Source organism: Arvicanthis niloticus, chromosome 9 (assembly GCF_011762505.2).
Source record: "Arvicanthis niloticus isolate mArvNil1 chromosome 9, mArvNil1.pat.X, whole genome shotgun sequence".
Classification (NCBI taxonomy): domain Eukaryota; kingdom Metazoa; phylum Chordata; class Mammalia; order Rodentia; family Muridae; genus Arvicanthis; species Arvicanthis niloticus.
Window position 1 is genome coordinate 34,287,308 of NC_047666.1, and position 23,706 is coordinate 34,311,013.

Below are 23,706 nucleotides of genomic sequence, written 5' to 3' on the forward strand. Positions count from 1 at the left end.
ACTTAGCCATTTCTTTAAGGCTTTCTAGTCTGATGGAATATAAGTTTCAAAAGTATGTCCAAATGATTTTCTGAATTTCCTTGGTAACCTGTCACTTCTTCTCCTATTGATTTTTAGTTTTACTCCATTGTCAGATAGCATACAAGAAGTTATTTTTTTTATCAATATTCTCTATTTTTTATGGCTTGTTTATTTTTTGTTAGCTGATCCATTTTAGAGAAAGTTTCCTGGGCTACAGAGAAGAATATATTCTTCAGGGTTTTCATGGACTCTTCTGTAGATGTTTATTAGGTCGCTTGATCTATAAGTGTTTAACAGATATTTCTGATTATTTTATTTTTCTTGGGATGCTCTGTTTATCAGTGTGAATGGGTATTGAAGTCACCCACTGTCTCTGTGTTGGGGTAAATCTTTGACTTTACCTCTCCCAGTGCTGTCATACGAAGTCAGATGCACCTGTGTTTGGTATGTGTATATATGTAATGTCCTCTTGGATTGATGGGGCTGTCTTTATCTTTTCTGACTAATTTTGGTTTGAACTTTTATTTTGTTGGAACTCAGAACAGTAACCCCCACTTGCTTTCTAGATTCGTTTCCTTGGAATGCCTTTTCCAGCCTTCCACTCTAGGATTGTGTTTGGTTTTAATAAGTTGTATTTCTTTCAGATAACAAATGGATGGATCTTGTTTTATAATTCAATCTGCTAGTCTGTATCTTTTAATTGGGGTATTTATTAATTGGGGTATTAATATTCAAAGTTGTTTTGGGAAAGATGTATTAATTCTTGCCTTTGTATTTATTTATTTATTTGTAGTGGTTTTTGTCTTCCTGTTTTTTGAAGTGGAAACTTTAAGGATTCTTTGGAAAGTCAGTTGTGTTAGATGGTGTTTTTCTGGGGCAAACACATAAAGGAATGTTTTCCCAAAGTGGACACAGGTGAAAGGCTAAGGCAGACTCTTGAAAGAATGTTTCACTGAATCAGACCGGAGTTAAGATATTCTGCTAAAGCAAGCACGTTAAAGCACGTTAAAGCACGTGATGAAGGATTCTTTGTTAACAACATACATGTATTGGTCTGCTTTACATTGCATAGTTGTTGGGACTCTATAGAGAGAAATGCACCAAAAAACTTCAGCTTCTTGTTACTTTTCACCGACTCAGACTTACTAGCAGAGTGATGTCAGCTGAGACAGACACTTGTGCTGAGGCAAGACCCGTGGAGGACATGTGATGTTTAGAGGGAGTATAAATAGAACTCGTTGGACAAGGATGGAGGCTGAGCGAGGCTTGCTTATAGAGCTAGCTGTGTAAGGCTTGTTAGTCTAGAGTCTTTGCTGATCTTTGCTTCACCTGAGAGAGGCACAGCTGAGAACTTATGCTGGCATTCCTTCTAGTCCTTCCTGCAGACTTGTGCAGAGGCTGAGGCCTGGGTATCTGCTAGGTAGTGCCACTGATGCTGATTCGTGTTTGCTTTCTCCCCTCTACCCACCTAAACTACAGGTGTATCGGTGAAGTGTTTGTGAGTGGACCAAGCTCCATTGCTAACCTTTGAACTGAACTGTCAATTTCCAGGCAACACAGGCAGGTGTTGTTCCAAAGAACCTTTTTTAACAGGTCTACTTCACCGTATCTTTTGTTTTCAACTACCTCTGATGGGTGATGGACTAGCAGGGAGGTTAAAGCATTTAAGATACCCATCATTAAAAATAAGGCTTGAAATAATTAAAGTTACAGTTTTTATTCTTTACTCCTGCATTACTTAGTTTTTCCTGTAGCCTCATGTTCCCAAGGATCTTTTGTAGAGTTGGTTTAGTGGTCATGACACCTTCAGCTTGTTTTTATCATGAAAGGTCTTTTCTTCAGTGATGACAGTTTTGCTAGGTATAATAATCTCCATTGGCAATTACTGTGTTTCAATGCTTAGAAATTCATCATTCTGTGTTTTCCTGGTTTTTAGGCTATCTGTTGAGGAATGTGCTGTATTCTTATGGGTTTATATGTGATGACACTTTTCTCTTGCAGTTTTAATATATTCTCTTTGCTCTCTCTAGTATTTTAACTATAATATGATGCTGGATGGTTCTTGTCTTGTCTGTTTGTTCTGAATGCCTCTTGAGTCTGGATGTTCATTTCTTTCTCTTAAGCTGGGATGCCTTCCACTGTGATTTTCCTGGACATATTGTTGACTTTCTTAGGCTGAAGTTCTCGTTCTCTCTAGTGATTCATAAATTAGATCTTTTTGTGTTGTCTCATAGAATTTGCATGCTTTGCTCATAGTTTCTTATTTGATCTTTTTTGGTGTCTGGCTACTCTCATTCATCCGTCTTGCTTTCCATTTTCAGAGTAAATTTTCACATTCAGACCACACTGCAGGTGTCAGGTGTGTTCTGTTGTAGTTTTTTTTTTTAAAAAAAGATTTATTTATGTATATGAGTGTTCTGTTTGCTTGTATGCCTGCATGACAGAAGAGGGCATCAGATCCCATTACAGATGGTTGTGAGCCACCATGTGGTTGCTGGGAATTGAACTCAGGACCTCTGGAAGAGCAGCCAGTGCTCTTAACCTCTGAGCCATCTCTTCAGCCCTCTATTGTAGTTTTAAGTTGCATTTCCCTGGTAGGTGATGTTGAACTTTTACATTAATTAATTAGTCACTTAAATAAATGCTTGTTGTCTGCCTGTATATTTTTTGAGAGAGAAATATCTCTTCAGTTCATTTGCTCTTTTACAGAGGGTTTTTTTTTCCCCCCCCCTGAGGGTGGGGTGCAGTGCTGGAGAGATGATGGCTCAGCAGTTAAGAGTATTTGATCCTCTTGCAGAAGACCAAGGTTTGATTTTTCAACATCCACATGGTGGCTCAAAATGGTCTGTAACTCCAATTCCTGGGGATCTGGTCCTCTCTTCTGGCCTTCACAGGCACCAGAGACATAAAATAGCATCAATAAGTTTTAAAATTTTTTTTATATTTTTACTTTGTTTATTTATGACATTTATATATGTGTAGATGCCGGTGAAGGCCAGAAGAGGGTGTCAGACCTCCTGGAGCTGGAATTAGAGGCAGTTATGAGCAGTGGTCCTGGGATGTGAGTGCTGAGAACCGTCTCTCCAGCCATGCATTTGCCTTTTTAAATTAGTGCTGGGTATGGTAACACAGGCCTGTACTCTTCACACTCAGGAGACAGAAGCAGGGAGACTGAGACTTCAAAACCACTGCAGGCTACACAGTGACACACTATCTCAAGAAAAGAGAAAAACAATAAATGAAGCCAAACAAATCTATTCCACTGCTAACAGCAACAGCAACAACACAGGAACAACACAGCAGACAACACTGGGGACAGAACAGGCAGTGGCATTGAAGCTCAGTGGTCTAGCACATACCTGGCACACAAGGTCTGGGTTTGGTGCTGCATACTCCCATGCACAAGGACATCAGCCTCTTATCAGATGTATGGCTTCCAAACTGGCCTTTACAGTTTCTTTACTTTGCTAACAGTTTTGTTTGCTGTTCGGAATCTTCTGATGTGACCCCAGATGTTCTCACTTGGGTGCTGTGCTCTGGGGATTTGTATGTCAGTGCTGGTCACTTTTATCTCAGTAGTCTTTAAGGAGATCACCTTAAAAATAGAAACAATGTGATGGGAAGCTTCTGTAAGGAAGAACAGGTTTTATATTTATTTAAAAGAAGACAGGATCTTATGTAGTCCAGGATGGTCTCAAACCTTTGAGGTGAGGTAACCTTGAGCTCCTGATCAAGGTGGCACTCCCCTCCCAAGTGCCACCATTACAGGCATGCACCGCACATCCAGCTTACTTTAAATGAATGCCAGCATACTCTGGCAATTAAGGGTTTTTCAAATAGCCCACGATTGTCTGCTTTTCACAGAGGTTCTTCTGAAGTGGTCTTTAGACAAAGAGCAGGTCAACTGGCCTTGAAGAAGAAGGCATGTTCTCAGGCCCTACCTAATGTGGAATCATGAAGGGGCCTGCACCTGTGTTTGAACCAGGCCTGCATGTGATTCTGCAGCATGCTAATTGTCTCCACGTGGAGGATTTGCTGGTCCTTATAGCATCCTGAGAAGTTTTAGACCTTGGTTCATTTCAGTGCTGTCCTGGTTGGAAGGCACTCTTCCAGCCCCAGCCCCCCCGCTGGAGTGATGCTGATTTGTTGGGTTGCATCCCAGCTGAGAGTTCTGTCAGCAGGCACCCTGTCTCAAAAACACCTGGACCAAAATGAACTAGGCACACTTGCTTAAAGGGTTTGTATTGTCACCAATGAACTATGACGGTAGTGTAGGAAGTGGTGGGGCATTTTGAGATGATCCTGTATTTGCTGTGAAGATACAGTAGAGAATCAAGAAAGAAGTTCTCTGCATTAATAGTAACTTGCCAGCTTAATACACATTTATTTTGTTAAAGTGTTATAATACATCTTCTCATTGAGATCCATGTTTTTTCAGTTTCTGGGATAACAATAGGCCGTTGGCTACATTCTGGTCTCATTACTGCAAGCAGCTTTCTCAACCCACCCCCTTCCACCACAGATACACTGTTCAGCCATGGCATCCCAAAGCCTGGTGACAGAGGTTGGACTGGAGTGAGTGTGCTGCTTTAACAGACTGCTGGGCCTCTATTTGTTTCCCATAATTTTCTACATGTTTATTTCAAATGAACCATAAAATGACTCAGTGCCAACATGTGGTTTTAATAACAAATAAGGCTTGGCAAATGAGTGTTGACTTAGAATTTAAAGTTTTATACATCTGCCATGACTAACCTCTCTGAGCCAGCTTATAGCTCAGCCCTTAGTCTGTGTTAAATAATTTATCAGTGACAACTTTGATTTTTTTTTTCTTTCTGCATATCAGTTTTCTGGGAGTACCTGTCCATAATTGGAAAATACTTATCAATAAACCATTTTGGTGAAACTGTTCATAATAAATCCATGTCTTGTCAAGGTTTATGAAGTAGGCATGGGTATCCCTCATGGATCCATTTTGTCCTATTTTTGAATTATTATGTTTATAGTGCATCAAAACATCAGCTTCAAAATAATCAAACATGCTATGATAAAACTGTCTGTGCGAAGGCTCCTACTGAAAGCAGACGTCTGAAGCAGATCACGTTGTTACCCTCTCTGAAGACTGGGCACATGTGCTTGTCTCTTCCTTCTTCCCTCCCTCTGGTGGCCCAGCGTCCATAGCTGCTCTGTGTCAGTGTGCCTGTCCTCTGATGTAGATGACAGGCCTGAGAGATGGAGAGGCTGCCAGTGCTGATGTGTGGGGAAGAGGAGAGGCCATATCAGATGTGAATGTCCTGCTGTGACCAGGCCTCAACTAGTATTACATTACATTAATAAAAATATTAACATTGCATTAATAAAAATATTCTAGTATAAGAAGAAATAATGTAAAGAACTACAATAATATTCTTTATTAGTTACCAAAGTTCATTTATAATCCCAATTTTATTTAGCCTCATATTTTATGTCCATGACAAACCCTTTTAAAACTCAAATATTAGCAAGAGGAGAAAGAAAAAAGATTAGCAAGGAAACAAAACAAAACAAAACAAAAAAAACGGATTAAATTTGTGTATACAGAATCATTGAAAAATGTAACCGGAGTGGGGTTATATTGGATTTGTAAAATCTGCTGTCTCAAGTGAGCTGCAGAAGAGCAGGGGGCTCTTGTGGAAGAACAGACACCTTGTAGAGTAAGGATAGGTGGTGGCACACTTGTGGGAAGGCAGGTGACTTTGGAAAGATGAATGGCACTCACACTATAGAATGCAGCACTTAGTGATGGGGTGTGAATGGTGACATTGACCTCCAGGGAAGGGCAACTTCCGGTTGCTTCTGGGCATTTATGACCATGGGCTTCTTTTAACCAGGTCTTCTTTCAAGCAGATAAAAGGGTTTTGAGAGCTCCAATGCCTTCCTCTCAAAATACCTTTCTTGTTACAGTGGTGTGTTCTGTGTTACTTTATGTCATAGCTTTTTCTTCCTAATTTCTGAGAATAATTCAACTGTATTTAGATCATGGTTATTCCTCTTTGAAATATCTGTTCTTTTAAAGCTGGTTTTAATGAGCTGTTAGTTTTAGGTCTAGGGAACATGCTTACTTCATGGCTTGTGCGTTTTCACACAGTCTTGCAGCCTGGCCCCCTCACATAAGACAGGAATGTAGAGCAGGTACTGTAAGCTTTCTATGCAGCAACAGCTCAGATGACCCTTTAGGCTTTGCATGCCGGACCTGTCTGTTGTAGCTGCTTAGTTCTGCTGGGTAGCGGAATTAAGTGCATGGAAGAATATAGCTGGCTTCACACAGCTTCACTCAACGGCAGCTGCTCAGGAACATTTTGTCACCACCAGAAGAGCTCTCCTGTGCCTCTGCCCTCACCGTCCACCATCCTCTTAGCCAGCACCTTAGGCTGAGGGTGTGTGAAAATGCATTGTTTATTTAGACAGCTTGAACTGTATGGGACTGTAAGTCTCCTTCGCTGTCTGGCTCTTGTCACTGTTGCCCTCTAGTGGTTATTTCTCAGGTCCATTTCTCCATCAGGTCAAGAATCACTAGTTAAACAACACACAGCCAGGATGCCTTGAAGCAGAAGGAGCATGCAGGTATTTAAAGAAGTAGACTACTGTAAGGGGCTGTGGGCGTGCTCCAGTCCTAGGGGGTGGAGTCTGGCCTCTTAAGTATTTATTCTATAGAGTGGGGCAGGGCTAAGTCTGCTTTCTCCTTGAATTGGACTGGGAAAGATGCCATTTTGTGATTGGTTAGGTTCAGCTGAGAGGATCTCACTGGATAAGTCAGGTTTAGAGGGATCTGAGATTTATCTTGAGGAAAAGCTGCCAAAAGGGCCTTTCTTTTGGACAGGAACTTGAGAGTCAGCCATCTTTGATCAAAGTGAAAGAGTCAGAGGTCAGCTGGGCTGATCCAGGCCCTTTCCCTAGCTATTTACCTGTTTAGGACTGAAGTACAGTGGCTCTCAGCTTTTCCAATTCTGCCCCTTTAATACAGAGTCTCATGTTGTGAAGACCCCAACCGTAAAGTTACTTTCATTGCTACTTTATAACTTGAATTTTGCTACTATTTGGAATTGTAATGCAAATATCTGTATTGTAGGTGACCCTTGTAAAAGGGTCATCAGACCCCAAAGGGGTTATGACCCACAGTTTGACAACTGCTGCTTAACTGTCTCCTCAGGCACACATGCAACAGTTGCCTCTTCCTTTGGGTTGTTGAGTGGTGTTTAGTTGAATAAGATGTGACTATTGGCTCATCTGTTTCCCCACAGGTAGACATTTGGGCTGTCAGCTTTGGGCCCAGGTTAGTAAAGCAACCCTGCCCATTTTTATACACATCTTTGTGTAGATATTTGTTGTAAGTACTTAGTGTAATATGTGGTTAATATGGCATGTAAACTGGACAGCCATAGTGCTAGAAATTCTAGCAGTTGGGAGGCTGAGTCAGAGGGTTGCAAGTTCAAGGCCTGACTGGGCCAAATTGGGAAGCTTTGTTAAACAAAACAACAAACCAAAAACAACTTCCCTGAGTAACTGGGCCACATTGGACCCTTCCCAGCCATTTGAGGGCTCGAGTTGCCCCATATCCTTGCCAGTGATAGGTATTGACAGTCTTCACAACTTTGAGCTTTCCCATTCCATTATGCAGTTGCCTTATTTCTTTCTTGCTTGGCTGATCTGACTCAGCCCTCCAGTCCAAATGCTGAGTAGAAGTGATGAATACTGAGTTTAACTCTGAACAGCTTTCCCACGTTCACAGTCGCTTATCAAAGGTGCATTCGGGGCTTTTTGTTTGTTTGTTTTGGCCATTTAGTGTTATAATAGATGCTACGTTCTTATACATGTTTTAAAATTTAATTTTATTTGAAATTGTTTTAACATTTCTTTGTGTGTGTGTGTATGTGCATGTTCATGTGCAGTCACTTACTACAATGTGTGTGTGTGTGTGTGTAGGGGGTCAGAGGACAACTTGTGTAGTCAGTTCTCATGTTCCTCCATTTTGGGCCCCTGGGATCAAGCTCAGGTCGCCAAGGCTGGTAGCAGACATCTTACCTGCTGAGCCATCATGCTGGCCCTTATTCTTATTTCCTAAGGAAGAAGATTCCCTGTTGTTCATAGTCTGGTCGGTATTTTTGTGTTTAGTGATAAGCATACGGTATTTTCAGGAACCTTTTCCATATCTATTGAGGTGACTACGCAGCATGTCTTCATTCTGCTCTTAACTATAAATCACACGGATGTCAGGATGGTGGAGCAGCTTCACACTTCTAGAATGTGCTTCACTGCTCATGAAGTATTGTCAGTGTTTGTAACTTGGAATTCACTTGTAAGATTTAGAGTTTACCTTTTCTTTAAGGGCTTAGGAGCACAGTGTCCCCATGGTTTCCAAGTTCCCTTTCCACATGGAATCTGTGAAACATGTCTCCCTCAGGATAGTATGAGTCTTTCACAGGCTGTCTTTGTGCTTACCTTGTCTGTGTGTGGCTGGCTGAGTGAGATGGAACTGGAGAGAATTGTTGAGAAACTAACTTTGCTGCAGAAAAGAGGTTTGGGTGTTAGCACCTGCAGATAGTCAGTGTGCAATCAGTCTCCAAACCAAAGGTCACGTTGAACATGCTGTCTCCTGATGGGACCATGTTGTTTCTGTTAGCTTCTGACACGGGTTTCAATCATGCTGCCTCAGATGGTCCTATGACCCTATGTCCAATCCTGACCAGTCTCCAGCCCTTCATTTTGCTCAGTGTCTTCTATGCTTTCTCCTGAGCTCGTAGATGGCCAATGTTCACTCTTATCTTCATAGCATGCTGAATTTGGAAAGCTATCTTAGAATGCCTTATTAACATAAAAGGAATTCATTTCAGGATTTCCTTTTTTTTTCCTTTGAGACTGGGTCTTCTACCTCTGCCCCTGGGTGCTGCCATTAAAGAGGTGTGCCATCCATCCTACCCTGCATTTCATCATTGAGTTCTATTTCTTTTATGAGATACACATTTTCTTTTTGTGCAATGCTAGTAAGTGGATTTAGGTATCATTAAGTTAAAACAAGCCACAAGGTGTTTACTGTTTAAATTCTGTCCTGATATGTAGTTGCTAGTGGGCTTTGGATGGCTCTCATTTGAATTTGAACCCTCCCCCACACCCTTTGAAGAATGACATTTTGAAGCAAGGAGATTTTTATATATCTCATATCATTTGTCCTTGGCCACCACCGGGATTGAACAGAAAGGGCAGAGTATTGAAGAGGAGAATGGCTATCATTTGTGGGACATTAGAGTGGGAAACCCTACATGGAGCACACTAGTATGGAAACTGCCATGCAACAGAAGAGAGCTCTCCCTTATAGGATTCCTTGGAGAGGGAGCTGGACCAGCTTTGGACCATTTCTGTGTCAGTGGCAAGCTGACTACTTCCGTGCTTCTTTTAAATCTTAGGTTAAGTCTTAGGTGTTAGCAGTTTGCCTTAGTTCCACAACAAAATACTTGACAAAAGCAAGATCACGGTTTGAGTGCACACAGTCCATCCAGGCAGGGAAGGCTTGTGAGAGGGAGCTGAAGACAGGTTCCGGTCAGGAAGCAGAGAACCTAGGCTGAATTCGTTTTCTCCTTTTTATCGTGTCTTGGACCCCAGCCCATGAAGTGATAGCATCTATATTTAGTGTGCACCTTCCTACTTCAGAGAGTCTGAATTGTCTACATAATCCCTTACAGATGTGACCAGAAGTTTATGTCCATGGTAATTTTAAATTTTTCCAAGCTAACAATTAGGACAGACCACTATAACCTTTTAATTTTGATTCTTGCACATTTCCTTGAGTTTATAGAGAGTGGTTGGTCATTTTTGCTGAGTGTAATATTAATGATTTTACTCTTACAGTATAAATTTTTGTTCTTCAGGTTCCCTAAGTTATTCATATTTTATCTATTGTAGCTTATAACCTTGCCTTATTTATTTAAAAAGTATCTTGTTATGTGATTGTGCTATGGAATAATAAAATTATAGAGGTAAATGATACCATAGAAATGATATTTTCTAGACCTTGAGTTATAAATCACTTCACTGTGTATTGAAATACTACAGGGTTATTTATTTTACGATCTAAGGTTAGAAGCATTGATTGAATTCAAGCATAGTTGTTGCAGTCCAATATTTGAGGACAGGTAAGTCCTGCTTATAATATAACCGTGTACATTGTTTATGTCATTAGTGTTGCTAGCACTTCCTGCTAGGACATCTGAGTTTCATTTTTTCTAGTTCACCCAGGATCCTCACATACACTCTAGGGTAGAATTGCTGCTGTCCTTGTTGCTGAGTAGAATGCATGTTGAATTGTAGCAACATGCTTCTGCCTCTGTGATGGTAAGTGGGATTATTGCTACCCACTTCTTAGTGCCATGGACCGTAACAGTCTTACTCAAACAAAACATCTGAAATGAAGGCATTAAACAGGTCACAACAGTGACCCATTTTGTAACTTTCAATATGTTGTATTTTGGAATAGAAGGCTTCTGAGTATAGCTATTCATTTTCTTCTTCTATAAAGCATTGTAGAATAACAGCTTATGTGTTTGGGGTACGAAGTTCTGTGTTTTGAAGAAACATCAGTGTTGTTGCACTTCGAACCAGACATGGCGAGGGGAGGCAGCTCTCCAGTAGCCTGTGTTCTGCCCATGTTAGGAACAGCATGGAGCTGTGCATGCCTGACAACTGTGTGACCCACCTCCATAGTGGTGGCTTTCTCTTACTGTGAATGACAGCAAGCAGCCTCCACGGCCTTGACTTAAGATTTGAAAATTTTTCACTCATCAGGAGTTTGTTGCATGAGGGACCTTTCAGCACTCAGAGCCCAAAGTGAAATGATATATTCAAGCGTTTATAGTATGTTTAGTTGCCTTCGTCTGTCAGCTAATCTTATTGTAGGGAGTGAAGCTGAGGTCTATTGTAGGCTTTCTTTGTAAAGTGAATGTTCCAGTGAATCATTGGGCCAGGGTGCTCCAATACATATAAGTTGCCTCTTTAAGCTGAAGGAAGAATTGTATGCATAACTTGCAATTGAGACAAAGGGCAAAATGTTTATCTATGGAACGAAAATTAACAGCCAAATAAATTCAGGTAACAGGTAACATTCTGTGTAGTCTTTTAGGTTATTCTAATAAAAAAGGAGTAATTCTAGGAATAGTTTTTATAGTCATTTAAGCCTTTTCATTTATAGGCGTGAAATTTAATGTTGTAGGATGTGATGTCTTCACATTTGGGAAGGAAAAGTCCCAAGAAGAAACTTAGAAAACTCTAAATCCTGCCTGCTACTCCACTTGGCTGTATCTCATGGCACAGTATGAATTTTTAAGGCTTCAGACAAGTTCTTAGAAGCCTGTTTTACAGCCAGGTTTTTGGCTTTGGTATTTGATTTCATTGAATATACAGCTCTTGAATTTCAGGATGGTCAATGTCAGAAGTGTTTTGGGAATCAAAACACTAAACTTAATTTAACTTCTTGTGGGAATTTGACACTTAGGGTAGGTGACTGCTTATTATGACATGGACCAGTTTCTCCAAGATTTTCATTTGTCAAATTAATCCAACTAGTGACACTGTCACACACACTACCACTGCCATTTTCTTTCTGAGCAGGGCAGATTCCGTCTCTGAGGTGCTGTCAGTCCCATTCACAGCACCATCTGCTTTAGACAGATGGTGATGGACTCTGAGTTCTGATTAAGCACAGCAGTCGCTCCCTACCCTAAGTTCATGTGATGATAAATAGTTGTCATACACCTGCTAATTCCTCCAGAAGGTGTGGGGTGCACACTAGTTGACACTGCCTGTAGTCTACATGGGCACAGTCTACACATTCTATACCTGAACTAAACTGCATAGAGACCAGCGACATGGGGCCACTGTGCCCAAGTGTCACCTCTGCTGGCACTGAGTGTGCTGAACTGGGCAGTGATGGGAAGGCAGCAGCTGAAATCCACTGGAGTTCATTTTTATTTTAGAAAAGTATGTGCAGCTTTTTTTTTTTTTTTTTTTTTTTTTTTTTAGAATTTCAATAAGTTCAGTTAAAAGCAAAGGGGTAGTTATACTGTGTGGGAATTAATAAGCAGATAAACATGGTTAGAGGCCTTTGCAGGTAAGTTAGTAGTTAGGGATCAAGTTCCTAACTATGTATCTTTTGGCAAGTCACAGTTTCTTTGAAGCCAGCCTGCTCATCTGTCAACAGAGTGAAAACCATACTGATTGGCTTATGGCTTGTTAGCAGGTTCAGTGAAGTTACAGCTTTCTGAGGACTTGGTGATTCTGTCCCATAGTTGGAGTGCTCACTGTAACCACTTCTAAGTATTGTGATCATGACCTCTACTGATGACTGTAGGTGACCTTCTTCCTGACTCCGTCAGATTTACTGTAGAGTCTTCGTGGAGCACTGTTCTCAGAACTTTTCTTCTTCAACGGCACAGCTGTTCCCTCGTAGGCAGTCAGCAGGCTTCTGGAGTCTGCCATGTTGGCATGCTCCTGCAAGTGCCTCTGGACTTGCTTGCTTCCCTTCCCCTCGACCCTCTCCTCTGTCTCCCTCTTCCTTCCTGTCTGTCATCCTCCAGTTTCTTTCCTTCATGCCTGTCTGTCCTCAGTCTTCCTGCTGTCATCTCCTCACACTTTTTCCCACTCCTCCCTCCCCTCCTTGTTTTTCTTTCCCCCCTTTGTCTTTCTTCATAATGTCTCTGTCTTTCACTTCTTCCCCTCTCCCTCCTCCCCCCATCTGTTCTCTTCTTCTCAGCTGCTTTTCTGAAGGCTCACACTGCTTGCTGAGAGTACACCGCCATCACTCTCACATAGAACCGGGCCAGTTCTCACTGTTGCTGTTACTATGGGAGATGGTTTGTGTCCTGTTTCTGTGTCAGCCTTGTCTGTGCTGGGATTTTCTCTCCATTTCACAGGGCTTCACAGTGCTTTTTATGTTCCTTGAGCTTGAAATAGAAGATAATCTTTGGCCAGGGTTCATCAGCTTTTTAAATGTGTACTGCACCTGCTTATTTGCTTAATACTGGTTTATTGTAGCCATACAATAAAATGAAACACTGTAATAATTGCAGGTTCTTATAATAATGCCAGGTCAACCAGTGATTTAGTTTTATCTAATCTGCACGATTTTTGTCTTTCTCTCCAGATTCCTTTCTCCTTGGTCCAGTTTCCCTTGTGGGAATCCTTGAAAGTAAGTTTTTTGTTTTTTTTTTTTAATGGAAGATTTTTTTAAATTTATTTTTCTATTGGATATTATATTTACATTTCAGATTTTATTGAAAGTAAGTTTTTAAATCATCATGTGAAGATTTTCCCTAGTGCCCAACAGTGTGGGTATGTGGTGGAAAAAGATAGTAGAAGTTTAACTACTCCAAATTCCCAGCAGCTGAGAGTGTTTTTTTCCATGTGACTTACAGGCAGTGTCCGACATTACTGGGGTGTGTGCTGAGACTCACATGTTGGAAACATCTTGCTTCACTCTCCCCTGGACTGCCCTTTTTTCTCCGCTTAATTGAATGGTGTGTGTGAGCATGTGGGGGTGAGTAGGCTTGCAGGAACAGCAATGAGGATGTGAGCAAGGTTCAGCCCCCTCTGGCCCCGGGGCAGACAGAAGGAACAGTGTCAGGCTGAGAGGCTCTGACTATCCTTCACCTCTGCTGCGGAACTAGGAGCCTTGAGTGACTGCATCCTGGAGTTGGGGAATGTCACTCATCTGTTTAGATAGAAGGGAACACTATAGGGTGAGGGCTGAGGTGGCTCAGCAGGTGAAAAGGGCTTGTCACACAGGCCTGAGAATCTGGTTCAGTCCTTAAAACCTACATAGAAAGCCAGTATGGTAGTGTATCCCAGGATGCCTATGGTGAGCTGAGATGTCAGCAGTAGGCTGGGAGCCTGTGGGCTGTGGTATGGAGTATGGTGAGGAGAGTGCTTCAAGAAGGTCACCTTCTAATGTCCACATACAGTAATGCACGCATGCACACATGCACAGAAACTGATTAACTAAATTACTTAAACATGCATAGGCATTGCATCTGTCCTTCCTCATTTGGGGTGACAATAGTGCTATGAATTACATGGGTCTTTGCCAGCATGGTAAAGGGCTTAATAAAAAGAGTACTACATGGTTCAGGTCATCATCATCATATACAACTTCAGTGTTGCACTGTGCACGTACACATAGAGAGCTGTACTTAGTCTGCATGTCTGTACTGTAGACTGTATGTCTTGCTAGGATAATGGTCCCGAAAGATGGAAAGTTCTTGTTCAAGTGAGAAGGGTTTATAAATAATGAAGCAGGAAAAATGGCAAAGTATTGAGGTAGGAATTGGGGCTGGGACAGCTCGGCAGTACAGTGCTTGACCGGCACTCCTAAAACCCCAAATTCAATCCCACTACTACTGCAAGAAAAGGAACAGACAAAAACCAAGCTGATGCCACCATAATTTTGTGGGTTTGCTGTGCATGGTGTATCTATAGAAAACACTCTTTAAAAGTATCATAGGAATTAGTTTGGACTCCAAAATAAATCCTATTAAAGTTGCATACCAAAAAATAATAAATGAATTAAAAACATTGCTCTTTTTAAAAGTAGAATGGAAGCTGGAGCCGGCAAGATGGCATTTGCCTTCAAGCCTGATGGCCCACGTTCTGTCACCAGGAGCCACATGGTAGAAGGAGAACAACTCCTCAAAATTATCTTCTGACCTCTGATTCATGTCACTCTCCCATGCATGCACACACATGGTACATGTGCTCTCCCTGCCCAACACATGAATTAAGGTTTTTTTTTTTTTTTAAAGTTTCAGATAAACTAGAACACTAAAGATTTATTACATGTGATGATTTTAAAAGGTACTGCCTCTCATTTAATGGAGTTTTGGGGTCTTTTGTTATCATGTTTCAATGTTTCCTTCATGGTGCAGGGTAAAAACAGATTCCTTGGCCCGCTTTTCAAGGCGTGACGTAACAGCCATCCAGTGAGAAGGTCACATTCCCTTAGCATACCAGGTCCCTTTTCAGTGTGTGACAAAAGAACAGCGAGGCCAACAGCAAACAAGAGCCCTGTGTGAGCTCCTCAGTGACCAGCATTCACAGACTGCAGGGCCTAACAATAACCAGCATTCACAGACTCTGCTCACACTAACGCCCCGGCACTCCGTGTCTGCAGGAATGTTTGCAGGTCCAAAGATGGAAGTACAGGGTTGGTTCATTTCTTTCCAGAAATTTAAGGACATTTGTAGAATTCTGGCTAACTAAGAAACTGCTTGGAATTTTTGTAGTAATCACAGATTCCAGTACTGTATTTAAAGTTCTTTTTAAAGTTTTAGCCTTGTGTGTTGCCTGCATGCTCGTCTCTATACTACGTGTGTGCCTGCTGCCTGTGGAGACCAGAAGAGGGCATTGGCTCCCAAGGTACTGGAGCTACAGATGGTTGTGAGCAGCTGGGAATTGAACTCGGGTCCTGTGGGAGAGCAACCAGTGCTCCTAACTTCTGAGTCATCTCTCCAGTCCTGTTAAATGCATGTGTGGAGTGGTACATAGTTTTAGTTTCTCAAGGAATACTGTGCATACAGTAAACATGATACACCAGTTCTGAGGGTGTTGAGAGCCTAGTACTACCATTCAGGCAGCCCAGCTCGCTCCTGCTCCTGTGCTGCCCGTGCCCTTTCTGCCCCAAGTCCCCAGCAGGTACTGCTTCCCCTTGCCCTTAAGCAGGAGAGTGAGCCATGCAGCATCCCATGCTCTGCTCCTTCCCTTCCAGAGGCTGTTGGGCCTTTGTGTTGCTTTTGCCCCTGTGGCATTTCAGAATGTGTGGCTCCATTCGGTACCGATAGACATTGACCTGTTCCCAGGTTTCCCTGGCTATTCATCGAGTTTCTGTAAATAGCTGTGGGTAGTATTTGTATGGACATATGCTTTTTTCTCTCTTTCTCAGAAAGCTGCCTAGGACTGGTGTCCTAGGCTAGAAAGGGGTATGTGCTAATTGTATAAAAATTTGTACAGGTGTTGCCTTAATTGTATAAAAGTCCACAAGGGGGTGTGTGGTTTCCAGTGCATTCTGTGTTCTTACCAGCATGTGTGAGAGATTCCTCTTCTATGTCCTTGCTACATGTCCATTGATTTAAAGAAAACAGCCACTCTAATAGCTGTAGAGTACTGTCTCATCAGAGTTTTGATTTATGTTTCCCTCAAGGTTAAATAATGGTGTATATGTCCTCATATATTCTGTGTTTTTCTTTAATATTTAACCATGAGATCATAGAGTCTTTGTGGAAGCAGAAACCCTGTGGCTGTGTATGTGTGTGGGGGCGTGTGTGGGGTTGTGTTTATGGGTTTACCTATGTAAGTTGCTTTTGTCATGTAGGGACATTGTGGGGTTTTTTTTGTTTTTGTTTTTTGTTTTTGGAGACAGGGTTTCTCTGTGTAGCCCTGGCTGTCCTGGAACTCATTCTATAGACCAGGCTGGCCTCGAACTCAGAAATCCGCTGTCTCTGCCTCCCAAGTGCTGGGATGGGAGATTATGTTTTATGAGGTGATTTCTCTGTTGTGCTCATGTAGGGACATGACTTAGGAAACTCTCTCAGCCAGGACCCTAGCAGAACAGAGCATATAGTGAGCAGTGGGAGTCTGGAGGTGGGATGGACACCACTTGCCTAAAAGTTCTTTGTCCAAGTCTCCGTGGTCACTTTCCTTGTAAGCTGACTTCCTCCAGCTGTCCCCCACTTGCGTGTTAACCAGAGCTATGATACTTCTTGTCCTGATGGGCCGTGTAGCATTACTGTAATCTTCTCCTCAGCTTTGAGGGGCAGTAGTCCTGACTTGTACACGTGTAGCTCAAGGCATTTGCCTCTGTGTGCCAGCCTAGGGTGCTCAGCAGTCTCATTGACACCCTCTCGTAAGGTGTCACATGGTGACCAGTTCAGAACAAGATGCCCAGCCTTTAAGTGGAACCCTGGGGATCATTCCAGACTTCCCCCTTCACTTATCTATGTGTGTTCCATCAGCAAAGCATTGCTCCAGCTCCAGACTCTACCTCACCCCTGCTGTGCCTTGGATGCACCCCCAGGTTACCCTCGGGTATTTTGAGACATTTTTTTTGCTGTGTAGACCAAGCTGGCTGAACTTGGAATTCTGCCTCAGCCCCCCCCCCCCCCGAGAGTGTGGGAGTTACAGGTGTATGCTACTGTGTCCAGCTTGGTTTTGCTCTAGATTCCCTAACTTCCTTCATCCCAGATGGTCAGGCACTTTTTTACTGAGATGCATAAATATACCTTCTTCTAAGACCTCTCTAAAACCTTAAAAGGAAAAAGAGTGTCTCCTCCTCTTCCACAGCCTAGTCCTTCACCTAGCCCATTACTCCCCGTGTAGCCACTGCACTGCTCCCCTGTGACCCCATGACCTGCTGTGCTGTGCTCTCTCCCGCATGTCATTTATTTGTTCGATGTTTTGTTGCTTGGATGTGAGAGACGTTTACTTTTACTTTTCCAATGTGACAAGTGGTAATGGTATGTCTTTAAGGTGTGTGACATGCTGTTCTGAAACACATGTTCATCATACTGAGTGGACGTTTCCCAGAGGACAGAGAGATAAAGAGGAATGGTGCAGCAAATGCCTCAGGGATGGAGAGACAGCTCAGCAGTTAGCAGTACTCACTGATCCTCCACAGAACCCAAGTTCAGTTCCCAGCACCTATGCCAGCTAGCTCACAACCACCTGTAACTCCGACGCCATTTTCTGGTTTCCTTCTCACTTCCACAGATGTCCACACATGCATGCCATGTACTCATCCTTTTTATAAACTCTCTCCTATGCTACATGTATTCTACTCTTTCCCTCAGCCTCCTCAAGTCCAATTAGTCATCAGCACTTAGGTCTTAGGCCAAACATCATGCTAGTGAGATGCTCCCATCCGCTCTCCTCAAGGGAGGACCCTTTCCGTGCTTCCTCCCTGGGACTCAGCGCCTGGCGCAGCACAGTCTTCCCTGGCATTTCAAGAGTTTCTTTAGTAAAACACATGCCATCCCTAAACACACTTACCGAAGACATCAGCTGTGAGATGAGCAGATACCATGGCAGGCCCGGGAGGAAGGCCTACCTTTATATCTGCTTCCCATCATTCAGGATCAAGAGCTGAGTCTCTTGTTAGGCCTAGAAAGGAAAGCTGGGCTTGCAGGAGACCTCAGGTCAGGTAGGGTTTATATTTGCTCATAGCACTTTTTTTTAAAAATTGTGCAACAGTAGTGGCCATGATAGAAATACTAAAAACCATAGCCAGCATTTCTTAAAGGTACAGTGTGTCAGGGCCCTGTGTGACTTGATATTAAACTTGATAACTATTATAGGTAATCTTGAAATATTTATATATGTTTATTACCTTAAACATTTGAAAGAAGCACAAAAAGTAGATTTAGTTATCCCAGAGAAACACCAATTTTTTAGTAGTAGCAATTTTATATCACTTATTTTCTTATGAAGTCAAAAAAAAACCCCACATTGTTACACATTAAGGCAAGTTCATTATTTAACATAAAAACCAGAATAATCTTTTGAAATGAAAAAATATTATTTTTATTTTAACAGTACACTTCTTAAGCTCTTATTACCAGCTCTAAAGAACTTTTTGGAATAATTATGCATTCCCTAATGTGTGTTTTGGATGTGTTCCCATTCTGCTTGGATGGTCTGGTGCTAACCTTTGTTTCTCCTCTGGAGATAGGTGTCATTTGTTTTCATTTTGTAGCTGTGAGAAGTGAGAGGGGGAAACAGACAGAGACAGACAGGCAGGCAGGCAGGCAGGCAGACAGACAGACAGACAGACAGACAGAGAGCCATGCCAGCCAGCAAGCCTTGCTTCCAGTTGCAGGACTGCTAATGAGTACCATCAAGATTGGACCCAGGTGTCTGACTCCAGCCCTTGTGTTCTTAATCCTTTTGTTCAAGAAGTGCAGTGTCTTTACTATGATTTTCCCTTTCATATGCTCCAGAGTTAGGACAAGTTAGTCAGAGTCTCTCGAACTCCTGGAGGCAGTTCTTAGGGACCAGTGAGTCCAGAGCCAACCTTTGTGGGTGTCTGTGTCACATTTCCCACAGCATGCTGCAGTGAAGATGAATGAACATTGCATCTCCATTGGCCTGTCTGTATTTATGTCCGTATTCTTCATGGTCTGACTTTTGTACTGGGTATTGGTAGGTGTTTGCTGATTGTTGAAGGTTAGCACTCTTTCCTGATGGAGTTCTGCTTAGACTTGTGTACTATTGTACTGGCTGTTTTATTTATAGGTTCCTTCAGAACTATATTCACAGTCATAAAAATATATTTTCTTTTTCTAAACATACAGGTTTTCTTCTTGCTGAGTTTAGATGAACAGTATATGTCATATATTATTAAAACATATTGAAATGTCCTGTAGGAAGCTTTAAAAAAACAAAAAACAAAGCCAGGAAACAATTCATAGTGTGGGAGAATTGCTGATCACTTCCAGGTCAAAATAGTTTTGCATCAGGTATAAGATGGCCCAGAATCACATAGCAGTAACTAAGAGAGGGAAACATGAGCTGAGCAAAGGGCAGTCAGCTTCCTAGGCTAAGCCTGTGATGTCATTCTCTGCTTCTTAGGATGGATAGGAGATCTGGGCTGGCACATCCTCACTCCCCTTACACATAGCTGTGCACAGTGGTTACTCGGATATTTCTCTTGTGTTTCATAGATATTTGGCAGAAGCAGTGCTGTATTAAAACTATGTTTTCAAGTTAAAAGAGCAGTAACCTTTTGCCGTTGTGATTTAGCGACCTGTAAAGATCTACCATTACCACATCCACAGAAGCATTTCTTAGGTGCTGAGTAGTAAACCGCCATTCAGAGATGCTCAGACTTCAGTTTCCAGAGGGCTGCTCGTGAGCCTGGGACAGAGTGGCATCTCCACACACAGGCTGCTGGCTTCCAACAGACCACAGTCCAGGCAGGCCCATGCCCTTAACTATATGCCAGCATGGAGGAAGAAGTCTTAAAGTAAGAACAGGGCAGCTTTATTTCCTGATCACTGACATGAGTCTAAGCTTCTCTGTTGCTGTGGCAAGTACTGACCAAATAAACATAGGGGAAAAAGAGGTCTTAAGCCCCCACACAGTAATACACCTACTTCAACTAGGCCACACCTCCTAATAGCACCACTCCCTGCGCCAAGCATATACAAACCATCACAGATACATAGGGACTATACTGTTTCTGTAACTTTCCTGTAACTCTAAAATTATTTTACAATAAATTTGTTTGCACACACTATTAGAAATATTTCCTTCCCTTTTATATTAAGAAAGGTTTACCTAAGGAAAACTGGAAAAGTTAAGAACATCCTGACAGCTAGTCTCAACCCTTAAATTTGAATTTCTCTTTGATATAAATAAATGTCTACATAGTCATCATAGAACTTCATTTTTACTTGTAAAGAAAAAAGGGAAAAAAGCCTATAGACTTGAGATGAGGATGCAGATACCTGAGGTATGTGGCCTGCTATATTTTTAAATTCTGACTTAACTTAAAAGTTGAGACTCCTACATTGTTTCTTCATGTGTGGGCCCCTTTCTGTCCCTCACTCCCCCACCTCCCCAGTCATCTGTCTGCCTCAACAGGAATGACAGTTCCACTTCTGTGACAATGGGAGTACTCACTCAAGCTGAGAATGTTATGGGGGCTTAAACTGTCTGCATATGCATTCAGAAAGGTTCAGGCAAGAAAACAAAACATCGAAAGCTCTGTTACAGACATCCAACAGTTAAGCATTATTGAAGTGAAACTATCTTTACAGTTTGCTTGTTGCACCGTAACTTCACTGGATGTTGTGCTGGAGAAACAGCACACAGACAGTTCTGACCGTCACAATATATGTGGTTTTGTGCAAAGCAAACCAAACCAGCTGCATTAGTACATGGCCTTGGACAGCTTGCTCAGTACTACTCTTAGCCTCTGCACCACACCCATTGTGGTTTGTACAGATCTGGAAAACTCTTTAATATCCCACTTGGGATGTGCTAGTTACTTGGTGAGCTATCCAACAGCATCAGTGGGAATCATGTGGCCCATTGTGTTACTATCTTTATTTTTATTCTATTTTCAGTATGGTCTGAACTTACTTAAATATAGCCAATTATTTAGTCTGTGAGTGGCCTTCTCTAGCTTCCCAGTGAGTTTTTGTTTGTTTGTTTTTGTTTTGATTTGTTTTGGTTTATTCCATCCTCCTGTCCCTGCACATATGAGCTAAGTTACAACTTCAATTTTTTTCTAATTTATATATAGTACTTTTTATCAGTTCTTATTATTCTTATTAACTTCAGGGTTAATTGTTCTCATCTGTTTAAATTGTTCTCATCTGTTTAGATTGGTCAGTCTCAAAATTACTTTCCCAAGATTTTATATTCAGTTACTCATTTAAAAAAACAATCTCAAACACATTGAGGCAAATTGCTTTGAATGTGGCATAGTATGAGTGCCCTATCTATCTATCTATCTATCTATCTATCTATCTATCTATCTATCTATCTGCCAATCAGCAACAGCCTGTTTTGTTTTTGTTAAGAGAGGATCATCTCATTCCAGGCTGTCCTGGAATTCATTATGTAGCCCAGGCTGGCCTCAAACTCATAGCACTCTTTCTTCTAAATGTTGGGATTACAGGCATAAGCCGTTTCTCTTGGGTATTTCAGTATCACTGCAGTGGCAACTGTGGTTCCTGTTGTTTTTACTCTGCTTTGAAGACAGTGCCAATCTGAAGACCTAAATCCCGGTGTTGGATAGGACACATCATAAGGTCTTGTTCCTGTCACTGCTAGGCTTGCTAGTGATTTAAGGTCTTGGAGCTTCAGTTTTTTTGTCTAAAGGATGACTGAACACTAACTGTTGCACACACTTCAGGAGACTGTGGTGTGAGGGTCCTATTGTGTGAAGTGTTTAGTGGCTAGAGGAGTCCGTTGTGTCTGTTGCTGTCAGTCATTATTAACACTAATTTTTCACTGACATTGGCCTCTGACTTTGTTTTAGTTTCTTTAGGGACTTAAGGACTGTTTTTTCTAAGATTTTTATTAGTATTCACTTTATTACAAAATGATTTCTGTATATCTTCCCAATTAGCCCAGGTGACGTGAAAAATTAGGCTTGTCTATGGGAATTCTATATTTAAACAGTCTTCAGACATTGGAATCTATTTTGATTGTTTTCTTCCCTTAGTAAGCAGGTCCTTTTTCTTTGTAGAACACAGCAGACACCTGTGAAGCTTCTCCATCATCCCCTCTCTCTTTTAAAACCCTCTTCCTCCCATATATATATATCAAATATTTATAATATAATTTATATAATATATAGTATATCACACACACAGACACACACACACACACACACACACACACACACACCTCTCATGGATTGTCCTGGAAGTTCTGTTGTTCCCTTGAGCTTGCAGCAAACACTTGGAAGACAGTTCTGCACATTTGTTGCATTTATGAATTACATAGTATCTTTGACTTCTCCTCCTGTGATATCATTCATCCCTTGTTCTTTACTGTTACTATAAATCAAGCTTGTGATCAGCAGCTTAAGTGTTTGGAATAATCTCTTCTTGAGAAAATGTCAGAAGATTAATAATAGAAGATGACCCCTTCTCACTAAGAACATGTTGTTCATGTCTGCATTTCTTCTCCAGTCAGTATTTTAGTGCATTGGTCATGTTAACGCTGGCCTGCTGTTAAGGGCTGGAGATATAGCTCAGTGCTAGAACATGTGCCTAGTATGAGCAAGGCAGACACACAGAGGGGGAGAGTGTGCACACACAGACATTCAACAGGCATGCTTTGTGACTTTTTTTTTTTTATCAAAATGTGGCTAAATACATAACAATGCTACAAAAGAGAAACATTGTTGTCCTTTCCTGTATCCCATTGTATCTCTAATGCTTATAAAGAAATGGAGACAATAATGATTTCAACAAAGGCACCCATTTATTTTCAAACATTGAAGTATTTACTAAAATCTACCAAATTCTGTGCTGTATAGCTCAGGACTTTAGAAATGTATTTGTAACAAGGTTTCTTAAAGCTTATTTGTTTTCATAAGCAGGGTTAAAAAACCTAGTTGATAGCTATACTTTTAGCCCAGTAGATTTAGTAAATATTCAGAGAATGGCCCTGTGGGCTCATGTATTTGAGTACTTTGGCCCCTGATGGAACTGTTTGGGAAGGATTTGGAGGTGTGGCCTTGCTGGAGGAGGTATGCCGCTGGGGTGGGCTTTGAGGTTTCAAAGAGGTCATGCCATTCCCTGTTAATTCTCTATTCTCTGTCTCCTGCTTGTGAGTCAGATGTAAGTTCTACATTATTGTCCCAGTGCCACGCCTGCCTGCTGCCATGCTCCCCACTATAATGATCATGGACTATAACCCTCTGCAACTGTGGGCCACCATAAACATTTTCTTTTATGAGTTATTTTGGTTACAGTGTCCCTTTACAGAAATAGAAAAGTAGCTAAGATACTTATGATGAAAATGTCAGAAAAAGATAATAAAGCAGTATTGCTAATGTATCCATTCTGTCCAAAACCAATCCATGGCTTCATGGAATCTGGATGAACTCTCAGAAGGGTGTCCTGTGGAAATTGGCCATCTGTTGTTAAAATTAGT

General features: G+C 41.6%; 1 protein-coding gene across 7 annotated transcripts in view; it reads left to right on the forward strand.

Annotated features, from left to right (window-relative positions):
• The window catches only part of Slc25a26 (solute carrier family 25 member 26), a 105,767-nt gene that overhangs the window by 68,019 nt on the left and 14,042 nt on the right, over positions 1-23,706 (forward strand). For 6 of the 7 annotated variants that reach the window (XM_034511420.2, XM_076940148.1, XM_034511424.2 and 3 more), the window contains one exon: positions 13,190-13,234. The exons of the other annotated variant lie outside the window; for it this stretch is intronic. In XM_034511420.2, the coding sequence (XP_034367311.1) occupies positions 13,190-13,234 (45 nt within the window). The remainder of the gene's footprint in view (positions 1-13,189; positions 13,235-23,706) is intronic. 7 annotated transcript variants of the gene reach the window in all.